This window comes from Heptranchias perlo, chromosome 17 (assembly GCF_035084215.1).
Source record: "Heptranchias perlo isolate sHepPer1 chromosome 17, sHepPer1.hap1, whole genome shotgun sequence".
Lineage (NCBI taxonomy): Eukaryota > Metazoa > Chordata > Chondrichthyes > Hexanchiformes > Hexanchidae > Heptranchias > Heptranchias perlo.
The window spans coordinates 12,522,896-12,537,928 of NC_090341.1; the positions used below are offsets into that span (position 1 = coordinate 12,522,896).

At 41.1% G+C, this 15,033-nt stretch overlaps 1 protein-coding gene across 1 annotated transcript in view; it reads right to left on the bottom strand.

Moving 5' to 3' along the window:
- Positions 1-3,371: 3,371 nt before the first annotated feature.
- Positions 3,372-15,033, bottom strand: part of LOC137334060 (monocarboxylate transporter 5-like) — a 40,792-nt gene continuing 29,130 nt past the window's right edge. The window contains exons 4-8 of the mRNA XM_067998503.1: positions 14,232-14,393; positions 12,660-13,349; positions 9,610-9,821; positions 8,054-8,147; positions 3,372-5,984 (exon numbers count right to left, since the gene is read on the bottom strand). Coding sequence (XP_067854604.1) covers positions 5,746-5,984; positions 8,054-8,147; positions 9,610-9,821; positions 12,660-13,349; positions 14,232-14,393 — 1,397 coding nt within the window. The 3' untranslated portion in view covers positions 3,372-5,745. The remainder of the gene's footprint in view (positions 5,985-8,053; positions 8,148-9,609; positions 9,822-12,659; positions 13,350-14,231; positions 14,394-15,033) is intronic.

Here is a 15,033-nt window from a genome sequence, read left to right on the forward strand (position 1 = left end):
GTGTGGCCTTGAAACCCCTCCCCCGTCTCTCCCGCAACTGAGAGGAAAGTTCCCTTCTCTTATTCAGACTGCTAGGTCAAGCACAGCACAGCACATCACATCACATCACATTATGATGTGTATGACCAGGGTGAGGTGGGATGGAGGCAGAAGGGAGAACAGTGGCCGCAAAACTACTGCTCCTCACAATAGCATTTTGTACATGGGGTTGAGGGGACAACATTGGCTTTGCGGGTGGATTGAGTGCCAATCTTATCCTGGTACAAATATACCTGCCCATTGCCAATGAGTCTCAGCACTGGCTGTAGGGAGCTTTAACATCCCCAATACCAGATTTAAAGAACCCCACGGGTAGGCAAGGTCTTTTGAGGAAAAAAAACACCCTGGAATTAATAGCCTGTGTGTGAAGGCTGGGGTGCTATCTAGTGCCTTGAGGATTATTGCCAATTTAATGAGGAAGATGCTGTTAAATTACGTACTGCAGGAGGCCACTGAATATGACAATGATAATGTCCCTGTTATCAGAATTGTCTAAAGTTCATCCAAAGCTTTCAATTCCAATTCCTTTAATTCTTAATTAGATTTCAGCCCTGCAGGTGGGATACACTGTTTTTGGTATTAATAGTCTCTATGAAAGACACGGTCATATGCAGCCAGTGAAATCTACATAGGAGTTAATGTCAGCCTCAGTTATACATCCACTGATAGGCTGACAGTGCAAATAGATGAGATGTTAGATAGGAAGATAGGAACAGAAATAGGCCATTCAGCCCCTTGAGCCTGTTCTGCCATTCAATTAGATCTGGCTGATCTATATCTTAACTCCATCTACCCGCCTTGATTCTGTAACCATGCCTAACAAAAATCTACCAAACTCAGTTTTGAAATTTTCAATTAGCCTCAGTGGTTTTTTGGGGTAGAGAGTTCCAGATTTCCACTACCCTTTATGTGAAGCAGTGCTTTCTAACATCACCCCTGAAGAGCCTAGCTCTAATTTAAAGTTTATTTCCCCTTGTTCTGGACTCTCGAAGTAGGTGAGATGTTAGGCCTGATAGCGCCCTCAGTAACAAACATGCAATCTGACAGATTCACAAAGGATATTACAGCAGGCCTCAGTAATAATGAAACAGCTCTTTCATTCTAAGTGTCAGTCTGTACCCAACACCTTTGAATAGAAATAAAAATAGAAATCACAATCTCTTTGCAGGTTTTTTAACATAAGAAATGTTATTATAAATATGTAATGCTCTCTTTAAAATAATGAAAGTTATTTTATGAATAAATTTCCATTCAAAATAAGTACGATGGTAAAACTTTTACAATCAGTGCTGACATACAAAGGTACGTTGCCCTGAGCGCTCAGCATGGAGAGAATGGTTCTAAGTTGCCCAGACATTGCTTGGCGCAGATAAATTAAGCAACAACCTGATCATTTCATCATTATGCATAGTATACTTCATAACAATGCAGCAAGACTGAATGGGAAACAGAATAATCAAGATAAGGACATTTTGTTTATTTATATCTGTGTTTGTTAGTCATTTTCTCCTGTCCTTCTTGCCCAACATTGATTTAGTGTCAGCCGTGGCTCAGTGGTCGCAGTCTTGCATGAGTCAGAAGGTTGTGGGTTTAAGTCCCATTCCAGAGACTTGATCACAAAATCTGATACTCCAGTGAAGTACTGTGGGAGTGCTGCAGTGTCGGAGGTGCCGTCTTTCGGATGAAACGTTAAACAGAGGCCTTTCTCAGGTGGATGTAAAAGATCCAATGGCACTAAGAAGACCGCGGCGTTCTCCCCGGTGTCCTGGCCAATATTTATCCCTCAACCAACATCACTAAAACAGATCATCGGTCATTATCTCATTGCTGTTTGTGGGACCTTGCTGTGCGCAAATTGGCTTCTGCATTTCCTATATTACAACAGTGACTACACTTCAAAAGTACTTCATTGGTTGTAAAGCACTTTGTGACGTCCTGAGGTTGAGAAAGGCACTATATAAATGCAAGTCTTCTTTCTTCCTTTATCTGCCAATGGTCCAACCAAGATTAGGAACGCAGGAAGCATATCAAGGAGGGAGGGGGTTAAGGAGCTATCTAGCATCATGCCTCTCTGCCATATGTGTTAGTGTTTGTTATACTATCAGGCTACTCTGCTGATCAGGCACTTTAATTACCCTAATTAGGGAATATTAAGGACAAATGGAATGTCTGAGGTCTATGCATTAAGGGCTATAAACATAAATACTGGTTTAATTACTAGTATATAGCTTCACATTCAGTATATGTTGATGAAAAGTTGTTAATGCTGAAAAAAGACTTTTTACTGACCTGGCTTGGAGGAGAGATGGGTCTGAGAGCAGGTCATCTGGTCACCCTTTCTGCCACAGCTGGCATGTGGCCAGGGACACTGGTGGACTGGAGAGAAAATGGAGGGATTTGCCCCCTCAGAAACTTTTACTAGCCCCACCAATTGTCAAAGAGACACATGGCTGGAGTGCTATCATACTGATGGTAGGAATCTACCACATCAATGCTATTAGTCTACTATACTGATGTCAAGAGTCCAGCTATATCTCTAAGCAGGTGAGCACCATACCAAACTGAAGGCCAGCCTCCATAACAGCATCCCATCCTCCATCAAACTCTAATCCTGAGCTACATTCAATTCAGGTTCTAACTCATTGCAGCACCCAACTCAGTACTTTTTTTAAAGTAGTAATGCTGAGGGTTTGCTGGAGAAAAAGTGAACTTATCGAAGAATGAAATTCTGATTGAAGTATCATTCCCAGCGACTGCCTGTCATTTATTACCCAATAATGATGTGAGCAAGATATTTATCTGTGAGTTTGCTGAGAATATATCAGGGATCAACTGCACCCAATTAAGCAAACTGCTTGACAACCTCAACATCCAGAAAAATGGTTACCTCTTTTTCTATCAACTAGACTATGCAAGTTACAAAAATGTTTATGATAAAATTCCCAGTAGTGTATGTTGTGCCTAATTGTTTACATCATAACCAGAAATCTCTGTCAATTTATTAAGTGTCTGTGTATTATCCTTTCTAATTGGATATTTACTATTCATCAATCATATTATACAAAACCTTTCTTCCTCATTTGAATTTTCTCTCCAATCATATTTTAACCATTTACATTTCAGAAAAAAAGTTATTTTTTTCCGAAATATGGACACCATACCGATTCCCCTTACACTTTACTATATATCTCCAAAACTAGAATCATGGAAAGGTTACAGCATGGAAGGAGGCCATTTGGCCCATCGAGTATGTGCCGGCTCTATGCAAAAACAATCTAGCCTGTCCCACTCCCCCGCCCTATCCCCATAGCCCTGCAAGTTTTTTCCTTTCAAGTACTTATCCAGTTCCCTTTTGAAGGCCATGATTGAATCTGCCTCCACCACCCCCTCAGGCAGTGCATTCCAGATCCTAACCACTCGCTGTATAAAAATGTTTTTCCTCATGTCACCTTTGGTTCTTTTGCCAATCACCTTAAATCTATGCCCTCTGGTCTTTGACCCTTCCGCCAATGGGAACAGTTTCTTTCTATCTACTCTGTCTAGACCCTTCATGATTTTGAACACATCTATCAAATCTCCTCTCAACATTCTCTGCTGTAAGGAGAACATCTCCAGCTTCTCCAGTCTATCGCCGTAACTAAAGTCCCTCATCCCTGGAATCATTCTAGTAAATCTCTTCTACACCCTTTCTAAGGCCTTCACATCTTTCCTAAAGTGTGGTGCCCAGAACTAGACACAATACTCCAGTTGTGGCCGAACCAGTGCTTTATAAAGGTTCATCATGACTTCCTTGCTTTTGTACTCTATGCCTCTATTTATAAAGCCCAGGATCCCGTATGCTTTTTAAAAGCTTTCTCAACCTGCCCTGCCACCTTCAATGATTTGTGCACATATACCCCCAGATCTCTCTGTTCCTGTACCCCTTTTAGAATTGTGCCCTCTAGTTTAGATTGCCTCTCCTCATTCTTCCTACCGAAATGTATCACCTCGCATTTTTTTGCGTTAAATTTCATCTGCCACGTGTCCGCCCATGCCACCAGCCTGTCTATATCCTCTTGAAGTCTATCACTATCCTCCTTACTGTTCACTACACTTGCAAGTTTTGTGTCATCTGCAAATTTGGAAATTGTGCGCGGTACACCCAAGTTCAAGTAGTTAATATATATATTAAAATAACTAAAATTTATAACATAATAAATACATTAAAAAATCTACAATTCCAACAAAATAAATCACAAATGTAGCAATCCCAGCCTCTAATCACTCCACCAACATTCCCCCACATAGCCTGCACACCTGCCAGTTCTTATGAACATCTCTGACCTCAGGTAAACCCTCCCCCAATACTTCATGACCTGGCCTGTCCCGCTAGTCTGACCTGAACAACACAGCTATCAAAAAAACACCTTCCTCTCCTAAGCTATTTAAAACAGCATGGGAGGTCATTGAAGACAAACAATTAAATAAAATAGACAATCTGCTGAAGAAAAATAATTAAATAATATCAGGAGTCCGTGCAGCTTCAACTGAATTCCAAACTTAATTTTTGAACCATTTAGTTAGAGAGAAAAAATGGAAAGCAGAGCAGGATAGCAACTAGGCCAGAACAAATACAAGTGTATGGCCAATCAAGTTATAATACAGTATTGGAAAGAAGTAGGAATTATGAAGTAAAATAATACTGAACTGAGAAGGAGAGAGAGATGAGGGCAGGGAATGAGCTTGTAGAGGGAGAAGAAAGGTTTTGAAGAGGTGATTGAGTAAACTGGGAAAGAACAAGGACTCTACTTCCAAACACAAAAACACTGAGGCAGAAGTGGGCAAAGGCAAGAGTCCAATCAATAACAACTTGCCTTTATCCTAAGGCACTATACAGAGGGAAAATAAAAAGGAACAGATGCCATACTAATTAGTGAGCAACACCGCAGTATATAATCAATGTTTTATCCCTAACAGATCTAGATTTGGGCTCTGAATCAATGCCTACCCATCCCACGACATTGATGCACTAACCCTCTGTTCCACTTAGGTCTTTTGCAATTTTATATTTGTTCTTCACTTAGTATACATTTTTCTCCAATTTCTTTTAGCTATCATTTTTGCTACTTCATGCCCTATTCCCAGCTAGGAGGTTAGGTGATATGCTCTCAGGCCTCTCCCAGTGTTGATAATTTGATAATCCTAGAACGTTGCTAATAGCAACATTGGAATTCATTTTGAACTCCACAAGATTTCATTATTGAAAATATTCTAGTCACTGTCAATCCATTAAAACTTCCTTTCCAACTCTCCGACTGTCTCATTTGTCCCTGGGTTGTGTATTGTAAAATACACTCATTGAAAACCTATAATACGAAAATATCAGAAATATTACTCTGATGAAATTATTATATTCTTCAGTATTCAATATGAATTTTCAAATAAAGTGCTGCTTTCCTTTTTTCCAATTTTGATTGGTCTGAATTCTATATAAAAAGTCCAGCCTAAAAGATCCATCAAACTTCTACTTTCTTCTCAATGTGGTAGATGGAAATATCTGACAGGAATTCACCTCTTATTTTCTGCTGGTCAGAAGTGCTTTCGTTCATTTATTATCCTGTTTCCATCTAAAGGTCTGTACAACTGAAGACACTAATGGTAGTAAAATCAAGGGCCTGGTACTCCCAAAACCCAAGCTTGTTAAAGCAGTGCTGGGCAGGGCCTCCCTCAGACCATGCTTTCCAGTTCTAGGTACTCCTTCTTCATGGGTGAGCACTCAAGAGATGGAGGGAGATTATTCTCAGTCGTCAAGTTGTTGGAATCTTCCATTACTCTTTCCTCAGCCTCTTTGGATAGTTTTCTCTCAGCCAGTGGAACAAAAAATAAAACTAGGAATGACACAAGGTAACAAGAGCCAGCCAGCTGGAATGAAGCATCATAATTTTTGGTGAAGTCATAAAGAGCTCCTAGAAACAAGAGAAATGGACTTTAGTTGAATAATAGGAATTTAAAAAACTTCAGCATAAATCAAAACCTGTTTGGAGTTTAATCAGTTTGCAGCTTTCAAAATATGATTTCTGAAGATTATATACAGAGGACAGTTACATGGGATAGGAACATACGAACAGGAGTAGGCCATTCAGCCCCTCGAGCCTGCTCCGCTGTTCAATTAGATCATGATGTGGAGATGCCGGTGATGGACTGGGGTTGACAATTGTAAACAATTTTACAACACCAAGTTATAGTCCAGCAATTTTATTTTAAATTCACAAGCTTTCGGAGATTTTCTCCTTCCTCAGACATTTGCCTGAGGAAGGAGAAAATCTCCGAAAGCTTGTGAATTTAAAATAAAATTGCTGGACTATAACTTGGTGTTGTAAAATTGTTTACAATTAGATCATGGCTGATCTGCACTTCAACTCCACTTACCCATCTTTGCTCCATATCCCTTGCTACCCTCACCCAACAAAAATCTATCTATCTCAGTCTTGAAAGGTCCAATTGTCCTATCGTCCACAGTCTTTTGGGGGAGAGAGTTCCAGATTTCTACTACCCTTTGTGTGAAAAGTGCTTCTAGATTTTGCTCCTGAATGGCCTAGCTCTCATTTTAAGATTATGACCCCTTGTTCTTGATTCCCCCACCAGAGGAAATAGTTTATCTGTATCGACACGATTGAATCCTTTTAACATTTTATACACCTCGATCAGATCACCCTTCAATCTTCTAAACTCAAGGGAATAAAAGCCAAGTTTATGCCACCTGTCCTCATAATTTAACCCTCTACGGAGGGGTATTTGTGAGCTGGCGCTATATTTTGTTATAACCAATGCAACATTGCTTCTATAAACCAAGCAGGGAATGGAGAAAATTCACCCACCCAAATCAGTGTGTCAGAGAGGCAGGGAGTCTCGGGTTTGGAACTATGGAAACTCAGGCAACTGAAGCAGCAAGTCTGAGTGACAAGGAGCCCTTGGCTTTGCAATGAGGATATTCACCCATTTGAGGGAATCAGTCTCAATGTCAAGCAGGCTGAAAATGGAAAAGAGAAAATTGAGGTAGGCAGATTGGAGTGACAAGTAGTCTTGGGAATGAGGAAACTCATCCCACTGAGACTAACAGATTGTGATGTAGCCCTGTGACTCCCCACCTAGTTCGGAGTCGGATACTCAGCTACCTCACACTCCACGCCACTCCCATGTCTATCGCTTACATAACAGTTATGTTTGTGTTATGCTATGAAATTCGCTCCAGCCTGGTTTTAATAGAATGCTTTCTAGGCCACTCTAACCTTTGCAAACATGTTGCAGTAAGACAGCTGGTTGGTTACTTTCATTGGATTGCTTTGACTATCACTTCATTGTGGTTAAAATCTAACTTGCTTCCTCTTTTGTCCACCCTCTGCTCCTCTTCTCCTGAAGGCTTGTTCCAACTTGCTGGGTTACAGTTTCACAGGGACCAGGTGTCCGCCAGTTTCTTGCCTAAGTGGCCATTCTTCATGTGTGACGGCTGTAGGGGCTGTCTGAACAGAGTCTAATTCTATTCTCATCTGACATCCACACAGGTGGGGTAACTGGATAAAAGTCAAGAGTTGGCACCCCTGGTTTGGTTTTTTCCCCTCTTTAACTAAAGGACTGAGGCCAATTTTAGTGCCCCTACCATCAACCCAACTGAGGCTGAATAACTAGCACAGACCAGGAGCAAATCTGGGACTTTCCTGGTCTCTGCGTGGCAGCTACTTACTGCCTTAACCAGCTGAGCCATGGACAGAATTTAACTACGTAATTTTAAGCATTTGCTTTAAAATCCATATAAGCATTTATATCTTTCAGCACTTCACAGTAAGGAAACTTGGCACTGGTGAGACACCTTTGCCCAACTGATGAGCTGACAGTATCATATTTGAATCTGATCAACAGTCACTGAAACGCCCATGTCTCAACCTTTTTTATACTCCTAATCTACGGTTTTTGTGTCTAACTTCATCTGATCCACATTTTAGATGGGGGCAGGAGTCCACCAGGAGGTTCTGCTTACCTGCTGCCGGTGGTCCTATCAAACAGCCAATCCCCACAAAGAACTGGGAGAGGCCCATTCCTTTTTGTATTCTATGGATTCCAATAAAGTCAACCTAAAAAAATAAAAAATAAAAACCTTGTCAAAGCAGAATTCAGGCATAAAATGTGTTGAGAATTTTCATCATTCTGAAGCCAGGATAATGAATACATTTGAGGAACATTTATTAATAAAGGGGGAAGCAAGGTCCATTAGCTCCAGCACTGGAACATTAGCCCAACCAAGGACCTCACTGCTAAGTTCAAATCTGATATTTAAACTTGCCGTACGTCACTGGATCAATCTAAACTGCTGAATTGTGGCTAAGATGCTGTCTGACTGAAATGATGCACTTACCATATTGTGATTTAAACAGATTTACATTGCAGCCGATTGTTAAAGATCCTTAATTTAAGCTTGCTTTAACTTGCTGTGGCACGGAATAGTAAGATATGGAGCCATAAATACTCAATGGACAATTTTCTGACAGGTTTCTTTACATGAAACAGAATTATACAGAATTACATAGAATTTACAGCATAGGAACAGGCAATTCGGCTCAACTGGTCTCTGCTGGTGTTATACTCCACATGAACCTTCTCCCAATCTACTTACCTCTTCCTCCCTGCCCCTCCCCCCAGTATCCCTCATTTCCTTCTCCCTCGTGTATGCACAAGCCTCCCTTTAAATGCATCAATGCTATCTGCTTCAACCACTCCACATTCTCACCACTCTCTGTAAAGAAAATCTTCCTAAAATATGATCTGTTCGTGCCTATCTTATATTTATGCCCCGCTTGTTCTGAACTCACCCATAAGATGGAAACGGTTTCTCCACATCCACCCTATTGAACCCCTTCCTAATTTTAAAGACCTCTCTCAGTTCTCCTCTTAATCTTCTCTTTTCCAAAGCAAAGAGTCCCAGCCTGCTCAATCACTCCTGATAGTTGCATCCTCTCAATTCTGGTATCACCCTGAATAATCTTTTCAGCACTTTTTCCAGTGCTTCAATATCCATTTGTGGTATGGAGACCAGAACTGCACACACTACTCCAGGTGTGGCATATCCAAGGTTTAACATCACCATCCTGCTTTTATAATATAAACAGTTCTGACGAAGGGTCATCGACCTGAAACGTTAACTCTATTTCTTTCTCCACAGATGCTGCCCGACTTGCTGAGTGTTTCCAGCACTTTTTGTTCAGATGTCAGATTTCCAGCATCTACAGTATTTTGCTTTTGTATTCTATTCCTCTAGAAATGAACCCCAGTACTTTTTCTGCACTCTTTATGGCCTCATCAACTTGTATTGCTACTTTCAGTGATAAAGTGGCAGGGTGGAGGCTAGAAAGCTTACTCGCATAAAGGGAGGGAAAATCACCCTCGGCGATTCAGACATACCTCCTAGTGGCTTCTTACTGAGCAGCTTAGGTAGAGGGCTGGAAGGAGGCAGGTGAACTGTGTGTAGTGAGTGGTGGGAAGAACCTAAATGGGGTAAGAATAATCAAAGTAAAATGATGAATAAATTCTCTCTCTCACCAGAACTGGAAGCAACAAGGTCAGATAACCCCCACAGAACGTGGCAAAAAACACTATGTAGACCATTAGTGTTGGGAAAGTTTTTGCTAGGGGTGCCAGAAGATTGACAGCTCCACAAAACAGAAAGTAGACTTTAGGGTAATGATACTTCTGCATCAAGTTGCGGTCAGCGACATAGCCAGAGATGAGCTGAGCCACAATCTCAACAATTCCTGAAAAAAAAATCAAACTTGAATTTAAGGAGAACAATCTCTGACTGTAATGTATCGTAAGTTGGCAATGAAAATATAAAAGTTAGACTCATTCTGCATGTGATAATAAGGTTGCTCTTTTTGTGGAATCATAGAATCATGCAGCACTGAAAGAGGCTATTTGGCCCATCATGCCTGTACCGGCTCTTCGAAAGAGCTGTCCAATTAGGCCCACTCCCCTAATCTTTCCCCATAGCCCTGCAATTTTGTCCTCTTTAAGTATATATATATATACATAAAACTGATTATTTTTCCATTACCCTTGCATTTGAAATAATTAATATTAACTTCCATTTTGCAGTTAATCACAATCATAATGCAATACCAGCTGTGGGTTAAAACTCAAACAAAACCAATTATTAAAGTACAGGCCTGAAGAAAATAAGGAACCCAGCAGTTTTAACCCAACTTTTTTATGCACTTAACAAGTGCTCTCTAAGATGAAAGAAAGAACTTTGGTTTATATAACGCCTTTCATGACCTCAGGATGTCCCAAAGTGCTTCACAGCCATAACAGTACTTTTGAAGTGTAGTCACTGTTGTAATGTAGGGAATCACAGCAGCGAATTTTTGTACAGCAAGGTCCCACAAACAGCAATGAGATAAATGGTCAGATAATCCATTTTAATAATGTTGGTTGAGGGATAAATGTTAGCCAGGAGAACTCCCCTGCTCTTCTTCAAATAGTCCCAAGGGAACTTTTACGTCTACCTGAAAAGGCAGAGGGGGCCTCAGTTTAATGTCTCATCTGAAAGACGGCACCTCTGACAGTGCAGCACTCCCTCAGTACTGTACCAGAGTGTCAGCATAGATAATGTGCTTAAGTCCCAGGAGTGGGACTTGAACCCACAACCTGTGTCCTGTTCAGCGCACTCCTCTCCTTCCTGTAAAGTGCTCTGAGATGCTCTTCTATGTGAAGGGTGCTTTAAAAATGCAAGTTACTGGAATACTTACACTTCTATTTTCTCAAGCTCACCCGTCCACCACTTTTCACTTCTCTCAGGCCACGTAATAATTGTAAGCAAGAGAACAGCAGCTGATCCCAGCTCTCCATCCATGCCATTCTGACACCCATCACTCGAAGGCACCAGGGGTGGCAGTCCTTCTGATTTTCCCATCTCCCTTTGAGGAAGTGTTTAACTTCTATCTGGTGGTCTATACCTCCACAGCCGAGGTGAGCCAAATGGCAGCATAGGGGATCGCACACTGTCAGCCTTGGCTCAGTCTATCTAGTTATGGGTTTCAAGCCCTGCTCCAGCAACCTGAGTACATAATCTAGGCTGACACTTCAGTGCAGTGCTGAGGGAGCATTGGACATGCTGTCTCAGATGTGATGTTAAACTGAGGCCTGCCTTCTCAGGAAGATCTCATGGCACTGTTCAAGGAAGAGGAGGGGAGTTCTCCTGGTCAATATCCCTCATCCAACATCACTAAATTATTATCTGGTCATTTATCTCACTGCTGTTGGTGGGACATTGCTGTGTACAAATTAGCTGCTGTGTTTCCCTATATTACAACAGTAACTACACTTCAAAAGTACTTCATAAACTGTAAAGTGCTTTGGGATGTCCTGAGGTCATGAAAGTGCTATGTATCAATGCAAGTTCTCCCTTCTCTCTTTGCAGGTGCAAATCTATTTCCCACCACTGCATGGTGCTATGTGCATATTGCTTGAACATCCCCTAATGGCCAATTATGAAATGATACTGGAAGATGCCTGGAAGCAGCTATCTTGCCACCCTCTAGGATGGTGTGGGGAGACCCCAAAGATCGGCTTTGAAGAAAACCTTAAAAATAGTCCAGAAGAACAAAATTGAAAAATGAGTATAATCTAGATTTGTTGCCAAAACTTGTAATGATTGCGATCAAAATAGTTACCAAGATCCCATTCCACAGTATATTCCGTGCTACGTTGTATTATTAAACACCTCACTCGCAATTGATAATTAATTTAACTTACATGTTAGAATAACAAGTACTTTGTAACAATGAAAACAATTTTTTTTTCAAACAGAGAAAATTGTTCTGTTGTGAAACTGTCTCTATTCATTAGGCTATAACACATTGTTAAAACAAATAAAATTGATGGATTCTGACTCATTTGAATTTATTGGATGAGGAATTGGCTTGGATCCAGAAATGCTGCTCTGAAGAACTAACTTACACAAAGAAGTGGGGAGCCGCCAACAAACAGGCGAAATGAACAGTTGTCTGCTCTCAGACTCGCACGATTGTGGTTTCCATTTATAGCGCACTTATACAATAATAGGCAAGCACAGAGGTTAACTTGCTGTGTGCACCACTTAGTAGCACTGTACGGCTGAAATCTGTTAATGATATGCAGTCGCTTTATAAGGATTTTAATTCTAGTAGTGGGAGAGTGGTGTATTGTAGGGCATGGATCACACCCCCCAATTCCTCGTATAATGAGCTCCCAGTTCCAATGGGGCTGTCTGGATTGTATGAAGGGGATAGCAACAAAGAATGGCAAGCTTTTTTCTAGAGAAAGCGAGGGGAAATCAGGCCAGAATCAATGCGGCTGTTTTTCTGTGCCTTCTAGTGCCTAATAACACAGGGGAAAATGAAACAAATAATTAAACATGGCAGAATATGAATTCCTTCAGTTTTGATTTTTTTTCTACCACTAATCAAATTGTGGACTGTATATGTAGCTTATTATTTTGTTACCTTTTTACCACTATGATCAAGTCCAATTAAGTAACAGGAGGAGAAAGAAGGAATTATTTGTGTGTGTGTGACTAGCTGTACGAGTACATAACTATATAGTAAAGCACTTACCAGCAACAGAAATGAGTAAGGAGGCTCTGAATGGTTCAATGCCCAATGCCTTGGCTTTGGCTACCAGATGAAAATACGGTATGTAGTAAGCCAGTTGGCTGAAGAAGGTGCAAATAGTGTAAATAATAAAGAGTGGGTGAGTGAGTAGAGTAAAATCAATGAGGTTTTTCACACTGCCAGAAACAGACTTCAGTTGGGCACCAAGCTCCCTACAAAATCCCTTGTGTCTTGTGTCAGTTGGCATGATAACTGTGGCCAGAAATTGGTTCGAACTTCCATTATGCACTTTGCAACTTGGCAGGGTAGCAGAATGTGATTGTCTTAATAAAACTGATTCGTGAGATAAAGAGAACTCCTTGGGAGGTAAAATTGATGAGTCATCGTGAGCACGATAGTTTTCCTCACTGCCCTGATTTGCACCACGTAATAAATAACTAGATTCCTGCAGTCCTTTCTGAGTTGAGAGAGGAGATCCTTTGACAGGTTTACAATGGTGACTGATTGGAAACTGTGCCCTTGAAACTCCATTAGTGATCATGTCTTTTTTGTCTTCGAGGAGTTGCAACTTCTTGCGGTGATCTTTCCTCCAGTCACCATCTTCGACCACGTCTTGCTTTAAATAAATTGGACGATTTAGCATTCCCAGCGGAATCAGGTGCAGTGTTAATCCACACAGAATGAGCATTGTACCTGCACAATACAATATGAACTTGATAAGAAATCACTTTAAAAGGCACAATGTTAAATGCCTGTTTTCATTTGCAAATGAAAAAAAGTTTGTAAACATGCAAAGTTGATGATATCAGCATTGCCAAAAATATATCTTTTTAGTGAGAAGCAGACAATTATACAGGGACTAACAGAAACTCGGCAGTGAGTTACCAGCAGTAATCCAATTGAATACATACATATGTAGAATAATGGCTATGTGGGAGTGAGGTGCAAGTTATAATCTAATTGAGGAGTTCAGGTGAGTTATCTATAAGGGGTAATTTTGCGAGTTACACAGGAGACTAAGTCGCACAATTGGCCCTATAGTATTGCAGCCCTTTCTCCGACCAGCACTCCTGTCTAGTCAGCCTTTATGTTGGGAATTGTAAACAATTTTACAACACCAAGTTATAGTCCAACAATTTTATTTTAAAATCCACAAGCTTTCGGAGGCTTCCTCCTTCCTCAGGTGAATGAAGTGAGGCTCCCAACTTCGCAAAATTAACTCTGTTGAGTAATGGACACCTGAGTGTATGTCGCCAGGAACTGGGTTGTAACTGCCCCCCCAAACTTATTTCACTTTAAACCATTACAGCCATCAGGAAAAGGAAACTTTTCACCCATCAATTGGATTCAAATCCAGGTCTTGGGGTAAAAAGACTGTACTCCAGCCCCATGCGTCATGTGTTTGAGATTGGGCTTAGCTAATAAAGGCAGCAGGGGAAATGCAAGTATACCTCAATCTACATAGAAAAAAAACCCACTTGACAAATGTTGTATATGTATCTTTTTAAGTGGTACACTTAATAAGGTGATTCATTTGTAATGAAAGTTGTAATGAGAATTTAGTTGGTTACCTACCTTGCCAGCCATATTCATTGAGAAGGTACTGAGTGAATGGAGCCAGGGCAAAGGTCAGCCCTGTTCCCGCGCGGGAAATGGCGCAGGCGGTGGTAAGCTTTTTGCGGAAGTACCTGGTCGTGTTAAGAGCTGCAGCCTGGGACAGGAAGGCAAACCCACACCCTGCAACGAGATACCAACAAACATATTACCATCCGTCTGCAGAACAAGAGATTTCAGGGTTAAAGACGACTTCTTATATTAGGGATTCCCTTAACAGCAGAAGTTTTATCATTAAGCAGTACTGTGGCACAGCAAGTTGGAGGATTAATGCTGTGATCCATGATGGAGGAAGGGCATAGGTCAAGCCTGCGATTCTCCGCATGAAGAGCTTTCCGATGTTGCCAATATTGACATCGAGAGGCTCAAAGCTGAGGGTAGGATTTCCGCCTCTCCACCTCTCTCTCCTCTTTTAAGACCTTCCTTAAAAACTACCTCTTTGACCAAGCTTTTGGTCACCTGTCCTAATATCTCCTTATGTAGCTCGGTGTCAAATTTTGTTTGATAACGCTCCTGTGAAGCGCCTTGGTACGTTTTACGATGTTAAAGGTGCTATATAAATGTAAGTTGCTGTTGTTGTAGGACGAGAAGGAGAAAAATTAGATGTCTGACTCTCGCAGACTAGGTGAAAAGTACAGAACAGCAGGGCTGGGGGCAAATCTCCAGCATGTCCTTTTGTCAGGAATGGCCCACGGCACAGAGAGACTCCTGGGAGGAATAGGGGGGGGGAAAAGTAACTTCCCAAACATAAAAAAGATGGAAG